Genomic DNA, 12468 nt, shown 5'->3' on the forward strand with positions numbered 1-12468 from the left:
TTTTCACGTCACCGCAGCGGCCTTTGCACACGTGCTAATGTTTACTCTGTTTGACAGATGGAGTCCATCATTCTGTCTGCTTAATTATCTCGCTGCAATAAGATTTTGTGTCTAATTCCCAGATATTTATGTGCGCTGAATGGAGGAAGAATGAGACACAGAGGCATTTCCATCGTTTTATATAGCAGTAATGATTTCTCAAGCCTGACACAGAGTTGAAATATAAGACTATGTACTTATGCTTCATTCATGGATGCAGGGTGAGTAAATAAACATTGTGCAGATGTGGTACCCAAGATCAGTGCTACAGACCACTTATTATTTACAGCACATAATGTGATATGCTACTTATTTATGAATTCCTGTTAAAATCCCTACTCATAATTTAAACTACTCATAATTTAAATAACTCAAAATAAAAATTAGGACAGGATTTAGTACATATATATAAGTAACCAAAAATCTTTTCCATTTTGTAAACATTTTCCTGCAATTCTCAGATTGGGAAATTCTAGTGCAACGGTAACGAGTTCAACTAAATCGCATATGCGTTAAGACATAAATGCTTGCGTTCCGGAATGAGCACCACATGTTTTGCATAGTTTACATGCAAAACATGTGCTTCTTGTTCCCAAATGCGTGCATTTAGTTTTAAATGCATATGTGATTGGGAGTAACTCCTCCCAGTGGTATTTGAATTGCGCTTCAAAACGCAATTCAAACACTACTTTTGAATGTGGCCTAAAGGTCTGCATAGGTCGAACCTGCAGGAGGAACCTAGACCAAAAGACGTCACATGGTTAGCCTTACAACATATATAAATAAAGTGCTGATCAGTACCCATGGGTATTTTTCAAGCAGGACTTGAATAGATGTTTAGATGCACAAGGTACAGGTTAAATAGGACTTGTTTTGTCCTCTTCATCCCATTCCCACAAACAGATGTAATGCTGCAGGATAGACTTCAGTGCTATTATGTCCACAGATATTGCACCTGTCTCACATGCAGAGATGGTAACACAATGGATGTTAGCTGCATATTTCAGCTGAAACTCTGCCTTAACTCTTTTTTAACATATGGAGATAACTCGGCCACTGGAGATAACTCAGATTGTGAGTTTTAAACTCTTATTTGGTGCCTTCAAGCATGACCGCAGCATGTGACAGCCTTTTTGGCTTCTTACCCCCAGATCAGATGATCGGATGGGACTTAAAAATATATATATATGTAATTTATATATAATTTAATATTATATTTATTCAATATTTATAGCAATTTATAAAATAAATTTTGAAGTCACCAAACACACCTTTCTACATAATACAATTGTAAAAAAAAAAAATCTCCCACTTTTTTGGTATCCTCAGTTACAATCATTACAGTGACTCACCTAAAACACTATAAAAAGTGATCAAAAAGAGGTGCATGCCCCAAAATGGAACCACTGAAAAAAAACAACTCTTCTCACAAAAAATAAGCCTCAACCAGCTGTGTCATCAAATAAATAAAAATGTTATGCTTCTGAAGATTGTGATGCATAAAGAAATGAGATGTTCTCCAATGTTGGTTTTATTTAGCAAAAATAAACAAATCTACACAAGAAGATATTTAAATGAGGTATCACTGTAATGATTGTAGTCACCCATAGAATAAAGATCTCTCCTCACAGATTGTAAGCTCTTACGAGCTCTTTTATTAATAATATTATCGTTATATTAGATATGGAATGGTAAATGGCATAAAAAAGTGCTAAAAATCAAAAAGAAGAAACCTCAAATAAAAGTACATCTCACTCCTCAAAAACTAAGCCACATTTAGATTAAAAAAATGTATATTCTGTAGAATGTGACGATGCAAATCTGCAAAAGCATAATGGCGCTCCTTTTCTTCATTGTCCAATGTCTTCAATGTTGTGTGCCCATACAGCAGTGGCTGGGGGTGGGCTGTATAATAAAAGCTAGTACTTACCTTGTCCGGCTCTCCATTTATTCGTCACCACGGTCCGTTGGAGTTGTGCCCCTATTTGTTTACAGTGGCATGAAAGCTCTGCTCGGACTACTTCTGTCTGGCCGGGCATGCCCACCCATCACCATGTTCCAGTACCTGATACATTGCTGGGACAGAGGTCGGGTGGGCGTGCCCAGAGCGATGGAAGTTTAGTCCGAGTGGAGTTTTCACGGAGAGTGCAGTGTGGTACTAGTTAATATTTTTTGTACAGCTCACCCCTGCCCACCTCATTTGTTTTAGTTAGTCTACGACAACCCCTTTAAAGCATTCAAAAGCCAACACCACATAAAGTGCCATATGTCAGATTTGAAAAATAGGGCTTGGTCAGAAAGGTGAAAACTGACTTTAGCAAAAGGCTGTTGAAGATGGAGACAATTTCCTGTAGTACAGGCAGTCGCTGAGTTAAGCACACCCAGCTTACATATGACCCCTAGTTACAGACGAACCTCTCTGCCCATTGTGACGTCTGGTGAAGCTCTCTGGATGCTTTACTTTTGTCCCCGGCTGCAAGGATCAGCTGTAAGGTGTCTGTAATGAAATTTTATTGATAATCTTTGTTCCCATGACAGCGCAAAATTTTGAAAATCCAATTGTCAATGTGACAAAAAAAAATGTATGGCGTTAAAATGATAAAATATATCTGTTCCGACTTACTGTACATACAATTTTAACTTAAGAACAAACCTAAAGAGCCAATATTTTATGTAAACGAGAGACTGCCTGTATTTGTGTATTAGCGAAATTATACTCTTGGTTATTTCATAGTTTCATAAAGTGGCATTGTCCAGATACAGAGTTACCTTTTCAAACCTTTTTTGGGAAAAGGATATTAGTATACAGGTGGTCCCCTACTTAAGAACACTCAACTTACATACGACCCCTAGTTACAAACGGACCTCTGGATGTTGATAATTTACTGTACTTTAGCCTTAGACTACAATAATCAGCTATAACAGTTATCACAGGTGTCTGTAATGAAGCTTTATTGTTAATCCTGGTTCTAATGACAATCCAACATTTTTAAAATCCAATTGTCACAGAGACCAAAAATAATTTGGCTGGGGGTTACAATGATAAAGTATACAGTTCCGACTTACATACAAATTCAACTTAAGAACAAACCTTCAGACCCTATCTTGTATGTAACCCGGGGACTGCCTGTATATCTATTAATAGTTCTGCACCATTTCCTTGGTATGTAAAAAAAAGCCCCTCATCAGCTGCCATTCCCAGCCATAAAATAGCCACAGATGGAGGGTCATGTGATCTTTAACTGTCCATGATCAATTGCCCTTCCAGTACCTAATGATATAGTACTGGTATAGTACTGAGGTAACATTCTGGAAGGGCGATTGGCCATGGACAGGAATGGCAGCTAATGAGGTAAAAGACATTTCGGAATCAGGGGCTTTACTTAACATATCAAGAAAGTGGTGCAGAATATTTAACAGATGCATATTAATAAATTACCTAATATCCTGCCCCCCACATTTACACACACATTACAAAAACATCAAGCAACATGACCAACCCCTTTAAGGCTGGGGATAAACAGTAAGGAATGCAGACAGGCTTTGGTCATAACACATGGACAAGGATCATTGTATCTCCCTGCCAATACGGTATATAATGAAATTACAGTCATGTCTTGACTCAATTCACCACTACTGCAACACCATTGTCACAGTTTCAAGAAATCCGAAAGTGTTTGGTTCACTGATACCCCCAGCTGTGTCAGATGTTTTAGTGGTCATAAACCCACTGCATAAAAAGTGATGTCACTGGGCTTTACTGAGGCCACACAACACTTCTGGTCCTTCCACATATCCTAATTTTAAACCATGTACAAATCAACTCATTAACTGCAGAGGGAGATTTATCATATGTATGATTGTGGCCACACCCCCCTTTGTCGCGCCGGAAGCCTCTTGATGTATCCCGCGGGGAGCGCAGCCGGTGGGTAAAACGCCGGTGGGTTCTAACATCTTGAAGTAAACTGAAAATATTCTCATTCAACAGCAAACAGAGATCTTCAAAAAAAAGTTTGGAACTGAGTACAATTAACATAAGAAAGGCCTTTCCACTGCACTATGAATAAGATTACAGGGAACCTGTATCAATGAACACGCTGCTCATGTAGCATACCACATGTTATGGAGCAGTAATACGTGTACATAGATAGCCATCAATCACCAAACAAAAAGTGCACACTGGACTCCTAAACTATAAGCAAGTGGGATTTAAAATGAATAAATGACATGTTATACTGCTCAGCTACAATGTGGAGAGATGAGACACCATGTCTACTGGGCCAGATCCCCATCCATTGACATAAAGGGAACCTGTCGCTAGAATAAACGAAAACAGTTTGTATCACATTTCTGGCTTTTTTCTTTCAAACAATAACTTTTATAACTTTTATAAAACCTGGCTTCCAGCCTGGTCATCCCCTGGGCATGGTCATCCTTGCTCAAAGTAAGTTCTCCCCTCCACAAACAGCTTGTCCTCCTCGATTTTGAATTAAAAAGCCCCTACCACCTTCCTCCGCTACATTTCTCCTTTCACCCGCCTCCCTGTATTCTCTCACAGGCCTGTTCATGTAACTTGTTGAGCACAGGGTTACTAGGAAATGTAGCGGCTACGCAACTTGCTTTGGAGTTTGCATACCTGAATCCGTCTCACTGTCTACCAACCCTGTGCTGGACCCGATGCATGTGCAGATAGAGTGGAGACCGCTGACAGTTCTCCACTCCTAACTGCGCATGTCCGCAATCTGATGTGGACAGTGCAAGTGCTACAATCGCTTGCTTGGTACGTGAGGAATGCAGGGAGGCGGAGGCAGGGAGGAAAGTGGGAGGGAGCAGAGGAAGGTGGGAGGGGTTTTTCAATTCAAAATCGATGAGGACAAGCTGTTTGTGGAGGGGGGCACTTACTTTGAACAAGGATGACCACGCCCAGGGGACGACAGACAGTGAGCCAGGTAAAGTTTTATAAAAGTTATTGTTTGAAAGAAAAAAGCCAGGAATCGGATAAAAACTGTTTGCTTGGTATTGTCTGTGGAGATGTGGGAAAACCTAAAAACAGTGTTCTAGTGACAGGTTCCCTTTAACATGCTATTTAAATAAAAAGCACCTATGTTACGTTTCAACAATTATTATTGAAATTACATTATTTTGTATAAAAATTACATTAATTTGATAAAATCAGATATCAATCATGTACTTTTTTTTAACCATGGCTCATACCCATAAATTGTATGAGCCTCAGAGCGCCTACACGATCACATACTGCATAGGCACACTCTTAATAATAAGCAGGATGAATGGGTTAAGCATCATATTTTTTCCTTTTGCCACAAGAAGACAAGCGTTCTCTGAAAGCTGGAGCTGATTTATACATTATTTATAAGAATAATTAAACTTGCAGGCTTATTTTCCCACTATGCATGGCACATCCCTTCAACTATTCTTTCTAGACTGGAAAGACATATCTGAAACAACAGAGAGGAGTGAATCTACTTTTACACCAGAGGATGGCACAAAGCTGAAAACATCATTTGTAAGCCGGGGGATCATATTTATTGAGAAATGGAGAGGACAATTATTTATTGTGAATACATGATTAGAGTCAGTAGTTTGGACAATGAGGGATCTGCTTAACTCGCCATAAGGGTCTGCCCCTATGTATTTGTTCTATGCATTGCAGGCCCTGTACTGCTGATGGCCTTTACATGTTACCCACACATTATAATGTCACCACACATTTAGATACAGACATGTGGATTTATAGGAGTATGGCAATAGTGTCAAAAACCATCTTTCTTTAATGAGATAAAGCAATTTGCATCAAAAAGAGTGCATGTGAGTCACATACTAAGTGAGGTGTGGGAGTATATTTGATTAAAACATTGATGCAAAGGTTAAAGTAGTATGTGTGCAGGTGTCATCGCACCACGCTACAAAGCCTACCCACATTACTGACTGTACATGATGTCAGTATTTATTATACAACCCATTCCATATACTTATACAACTGTGTAAACGGGGGGCACTCTACATCATTGGCAAGCAAATGGCCCCTCTTGCCACAACTTATCAGGCTTACAAAAAGGTTTGTTTTTTATGCAGAATGTTGCTCCTTGAATGGATATTTACTATAAAACATTTATAAAGCGTTAATATTTTACACAGACCTTAACCATTACTTCTACCAGTGGACATCAAGTGAGCAATGTACTCCTTTATGCCAAACGATCGAGATGTTTAACTGTATGACCCTCTGAAATGTTCCCAATATATCTGAAGCAAAACACATTGGGGGGCATTCATTAATAGTGTTGCAGGGTTTGTGTTTTTGCCGCACGGATTGAGCGGTAATTAACACTGGGATGTTAGATTGTGCAGTAAGGGCGCATGAGTTAAAATGGTCTGAACTAAATCCAAATTCTTAAAGGTGATATAGAACCTAGTAGATACAATTGTGCACCAAAAATTGTACTAAAAGAAGTGTCGGTAACCTAGAAGTGCAGGAAAAGTGCTAGGATTCGTCAGCTGTGCCCAAATTGTGCTATCAGAAAAAAAGGCGTGAGTCGGGAATACTCCGCAGAATGTGACTGTTTCTAATCACATCTTGCAAATCATATTTTTATAACTGGCTTAAAATATAAAAGAAACAGGTGAAGTAGGCTATGAGAAAGTGCGACACATGCTGTCTTCCTTTTGATTCAAGAGAAGTCATATAGGCCACATTCTCATGTCCAGAACATTTATCCCTATAAAAGAATCAGGGCATTGTTGGACTGAATACTTGGGGCAACTAGGTAATAATAATATTTCCTTTATTTATACAGCACACACAGATTACGCAGCGCTGCACAGAACTTGCTAAATCAGTCCCTGTCCCCAACGGGGCTCACAATCTAATCAACCTACCAGTATGTTTTGGAGTGTGGGAGGAAACCGGAGGATCCGGAGAAAACCTACGCAAACACGGAGAGAACATTCAAACTCTAAGATAATGCTGTCCATTAATGCTCTGTCTGTATAGAAACTATGCATGTCTATATAGGAAAAATCATCAAAAAGATTCAATACTTTTTAATATTTGTAACCAAACAATAACATAACACACAATAACCCTTAATTACGGTGCTTAACTTATTACAAATTATCCTGCTAGGTAAGATGATGCTGTACAGAAATACATGAACACATACTCTGGAGCACTGAGCCACAGTGAGCATCTCTTGCTCTGTTCAGCCTATGTGCACAAGGCAATGTTATGTGCCAGGGCATACGTCTTACTTGTTACATATTTTATACTTTGTGCAACAAGTGTGAATTAGGTTTATAAACAAATTGTCCAAACTGCCCGGGTGTATAATCCTCTAGTTTGGCCAGATACATGAATGGACAAATATAATGAGATCCAGCCATTCAGCTTCTCAGGCGGAGCAATTCCTGTAAAAATTATACTTATTATTATTATATTTTATGCTGCACTCATACATTGCAGAACATCGGATTGCAGCATGGAGGGGGAAAGAATAACTTTACACTTCAATCTTTTGTAGCAGTTAAAGCACCATTTTATGGCTTTGCAGCTGTCTATATATTAGATGTTTTATTTCCTTCATTTGTGTTGTCCATCCATTGTATAAGCCAGACACTGAACAGAACAGAAGTACACCTCTTATAGTGTAAAGTATAACAGGGGCCAAAGGCGTTCAACAATAAAAATAAGTGATAGAGGTCAATAACAAAAAATGACATAACATTATGCATCTCATTGCACTTTGCAGGATGTCCTTATCTATATCTTTTCAACTCCTGTCTTACCTGGGCTCTGTTTATTTGTTCACTGAAAGCCAAAAGCACAGAGCCAGATAGTTAAATTAAAGAGTCAGCAGATCTTTTAAAAAGACAAAAGGACAGGCAAAACTTTGGTTATTTCTACATTATATTGAACATATTGCTCCTATAGGAAAAGCCAGAGAGAGAATTCACCTTCATATCATATAGTTAAAGGCAATCAGTCACCAGGAATGTGATTTTTAGCTGGTGACAGGTTCAAAAAGCCTATGCTATGTGGCCTTTGTCAGCATTCTGAATCATTTCAATAGTATATACAAGTTTAATTCACATTACCTGGCTCCCTGTCAGCAGTTTGTGGCGAGTCCCGGGGAAGAGGGGAGAGAAGAGGAAGAATGCATGAGGACATACAGGCACACACAGGCGGCAACTGCTCCCCCTCCGCTTCCGGGGATTCACCAAATGCTGCTGGTAGGGAGCCAGGTAATGTAAATCAAACCATTAAAATCAAGCTACTGAAATGATTCAGAATACCGTATATACTCGTGTATAAGCCGAGTTTTTCAGCACAAAAAATGTGCTGAAAAACTTCACTTCGGCTTATACACGAGTCAAGAAAAAAATAAAAAACGTAATACTCACCCTCCGGTGTCCCGATCTTCAGCACGGGTCCCAATTTTCAGCGCGAGGCTCCCGATCCTCGGCGCGGTACCAGGCGGCGGCGGGTCCTCTTCTCTCTTCTGTAGCCGGCAGATCGCGTCCATGTGATCTGCCAGCGGGCGCACAATAAGATGCAGTGGTGTCGCGGCTGATGACGTCATCAGCCGCGACACCGCGGTATCCTAGTGCGCGCCCGCCGGGAGATCACATGGACACCGTCGCCGCCTGGTACCGCGCCGAGGATCGGGAGCCTCGCGCTGAAGATCGGGACCCGCGCTGAAGATCGGGACACCGGAGGGTGAGTATTACGTTTTTTATTCGCTTGGCAGGGGTCAGGCTGTATACATTATGGGGGCAGGCTGTATACTCTATGGGGGCAGGCTGTATACTCTATGGGGGCAGGCTGTATACTACATGGAGACTGGCTGTAAACTACATTGGGACTGGCTGTATACTACACGGAGACTGGCTGTATACTACACGGAGACTGGCTGTATACTACACCCTCAGCTTATACTCGAGTCAATAGGTTTTCCCAGTTTTTGGTGGTAAAATGAGGGGTCTCGGCTTATACTCGGGTCGGCTTATACTCGAGTATATACGGTACTCAAAAAGGCATTTTTAAAAAGTCCCTAAAACTTTCCACCACAGCCTGTAAGTTTGTTGCACTGCATGAATATGTCATATATGGTTTCACACGATAAAGCGGAAAGTCGAATTTGGATGGCTCGCTCCAATTTGGAAACATTTTAAAGACAAAGAACTGCAATGGTAATGCATAACTTCAAGCAATATTAAAAGACTAGGTAAAGTGTAAGATTGTAGATGTAGCCGGCTGAATCTGTGTTGTCCCATCAATGTCAGTTTCATTTCTGTAAATTTACTTTTAATGTCACACAGGAAAGTTAAAGAGGACTTTCCATTTCAACAACTAATGGATACTGTTTAAATAATGAAAAGTTATACAAAAATTTCCAATACACTTTCTATATCAATCAGCCATGGTTTTCAAGATCTCTGCTTGCTTTCCTTTTATAGAAAGCTTCTCTGTTTACTTCCAGTGGATATAAACCTGACCATGGTCACACAGGTGCGCAGCTCGTATATCCCTGGTCATGTGACGTCACAGAGGTGCACGGCTCGTTATATTACACACCTCTGATTACTCTGTGGTCAGATTTCTGTCCACTGGAAATAAACAATTAAAAGGACAGCATTCACAGATCTAGAAAACTGTGAGGCATTGATACAGAAAATATGTTGGAAAATTGTATTATTATTTTAAGTGTCATCATCATTATTTCTGCCAGGCTTCCAAATTACTTTCTTCTCTGCAGTGTCACATGGACATCATACAGGTTCACTCTGACCCCAACCTTTAGTTTTTCTCAGTTCAGGGAGAACGAATGCATTAGATCAAACAATTGGCAGCTCCCTTAACATATCTGCTTTAGTGATTAATTGCATTCCCCATGACATAATAATTCTTAGCGATGACTATGTGTTGTGCTATGCCTCCATTATTCCTCCTACAAATCTATGTGTAAATTGATAACTTGGTGTAGGCAGTTGGGGATGTATCCCAATACTGTTTGACACTGCAAAATCAGTGCAGACTACATAAGGATACACCCCTTTATCAAGTTAAATGGCAAGACCTAGTCATTCATAAAGTTCTAGGAGAAATAACAGAAAAAGACATATTGTTATATCATGGACATAATGGCTATTTACTAAAATGGACATGGCAGGTGTCAGAAGAGATGATGGTGCATCGGGTGGAGGGCTGTGCAGCGTTTATTTCTACGCCATGTCCTGTATGGCGTAGAAATATTCTGCAGCATGCAAACTTTCACCTCTGAAAGTTCACACCCTGCGCTGGCACACTGTGCCACTTTTAAGCCCCTCCACGGCCCATTGGTGAGGAGCAGCCATAATTGGGGAAATAAACACAAGTGCTGAAGATTGCTAGGCATTTGCAATTATTTCAGTGCTTCTATGCCAGTTTTTTGGCTTTGAAACCCTGATAAATAACTCCCAATGGGTTCTCTTTATTGAAAACTGAGACTGGGCCCTAAAACACAGAAGTATAAAAGTCTACGATAAAATCTACTTTCACAATGCTGGTCATTCTTCCTAGGACGCTATGCAGATATCAAGTGTAATCTTTACTCCAAATAAAAACTGCTCCAACAGGAAATATTCATAATGCATATAAAATATTGTACTGCTTCCAACAATTTCCAAAAGAAAAAGTTATTTCAAAGTAGGACGCTCGTTTTACTTTGTTAGTTACCGCTTAACATTCTGCTCAGTCTCACAAGTTCAATGCAGATGAAATAGATGCCTACAGTTAGTTATCATGCACTCACACTTCTCATTTCCTCACTTAATATGAAAAGAGTGGGATCAATTCCCCCGTCAACCACGTCCTTATACAATCTAATCTAAGTCTACCAATGAGACGTTAATAAAAATTGACTTGAATGTTTTATTTTGTCCCAGCATGTAACGTACACACCTATAGATCCTGATATAATCTGCTTTAATAAGACTACATATAATTATCATATAAATGTAATTACATATTACATAACACACTGCGCTTACTACTTAAAGCATAATAAACCCTTCTCGCACTGCTATAATCAAATGTAAAATTGCAATCGCAGTCACATAGGGTTAACCCTTAATCCTTTACGGAGGAAAAAAAATATATTAATGTACAAAAAAAAAAATAGCAGCGAGCAACACATAAGCAGAGGGATAATACCGGTGTAAATTAACCCTTCACATTCTATTGCACAGTACATGTTTTCCTGCACCATCTGGTAACTGATGGGTTAGCCATTATGAATATTAGCTAATACCCAGTAACCTCCAGTATGTTACTAGCATTTTTCAGCACTGAAGGGGTTACAGTCCTTGATTAGATAAGAACTGAAAGTAGTAGTACTGTACCTGACCCCCATGCTGCTTTGTGATGACTTTACAGTAGGGAAAAGCATGTGATGGAGCAGGGGAAGAGGAATCAGGAGGAGTGGTACCCAGGTCAAACCAAACCCCCACTAACATTAAGGCATCTGTCAGTGGAAATCATTGCAATGCAAACTTTTGTGGACTTTCACTACATGCTGCACACTGGAAACAATAATACTGCATGCAGGGCTACATACTAGCCCCAGGACTGAAGAGGTTAATTAACACCCCTCCTTCCCACCAAAAAAAAAAGCTGTCAAAGTTTTCCAAGGCTGCTCTGCTGTCTTTGCTCACTATCCTCCCATCCCTGCTTCTGTCTCCCTCCATGAATGTGCAATGAAATCCCAGACTGCCTGTGCCACAGCTGGCTGCCCCTCTTCATAACCCACACTGCTTTGGAGATGGTACCTCTGTTGGTGGTGGAAATAGGGTAGCTGTGTCTTCCTGCAGCTCCTGTTTGATCCCCTCTTCTTGCAGGTTCCTGGGGGTCTCTGGGCTGGGAGGCTGGCTTGCTGATTTCTGTTTCCAAAGCCGGATCAGGGCTAGCAGGAGAACTAGGATCCATTATTGTCCCCAGAAAAATGATGTAGTAGGGTCTTGAGGATCAGGAGCCCCCCCAATGTTAGATATTGCTGGGAGGAGGCTCATAGACTCCCTCTGTCTCTGTGTCAATGCAACTCTATGGTAAGGAGAGGAAGGAGGGAGAGAGACACAGGGAAAGCGTGTGATATAAGAACAGTTACCACATGTGGCCACTGACAGTGCTAGAGCGAAGCCAAGAGAAGTGCTGGGATTTATTATGGGAAGAACACATGGATTCACACACACTTTAACTGTGTACAAATACCTCCGACACCTAATACACAATTACAAACTGATCACTAGTCACCATGAGTGATACATTCCTTTTCCTGCATTTCCTACTAAAACCAAAATAAGTTTGTAGTTATTCCCTTCTGTTAGGTTCATAACAATTTTATTCCAATGCCGAAACTTTCCCAAAAGTAGGTT

At 40.2% G+C, this 12468-nt stretch overlaps 1 protein-coding gene across 1 annotated transcript in view; it reads right to left on the bottom strand.

The window, feature by feature from the left end:
• Nucleotides 1-12145, bottom strand: part of RORA (RAR related orphan receptor A) — a 316067-nt gene extending 303922 nt beyond the window's left edge. Inside the window, exon 1 of the mRNA XM_072147881.1 lies at nucleotides 11866-12145. Within this exon, the coding sequence (XP_072003982.1) occupies nucleotides 11866-12022 (157 nt within the window). The 5' untranslated portion in view covers nucleotides 12023-12145. The remainder of the gene's footprint in view (nucleotides 1-11865) is intronic.
• Between the last annotated feature and the right edge of the window lie 323 nt (nucleotides 12146-12468).

The sequence above is a fragment of the Engystomops pustulosus genome, chromosome 4 (assembly GCF_040894005.1).
Source record: "Engystomops pustulosus chromosome 4, aEngPut4.maternal, whole genome shotgun sequence".
In the NCBI taxonomy this organism is placed as follows: Eukaryota; Metazoa; Chordata; class Amphibia; order Anura; family Leptodactylidae; genus Engystomops; species Engystomops pustulosus.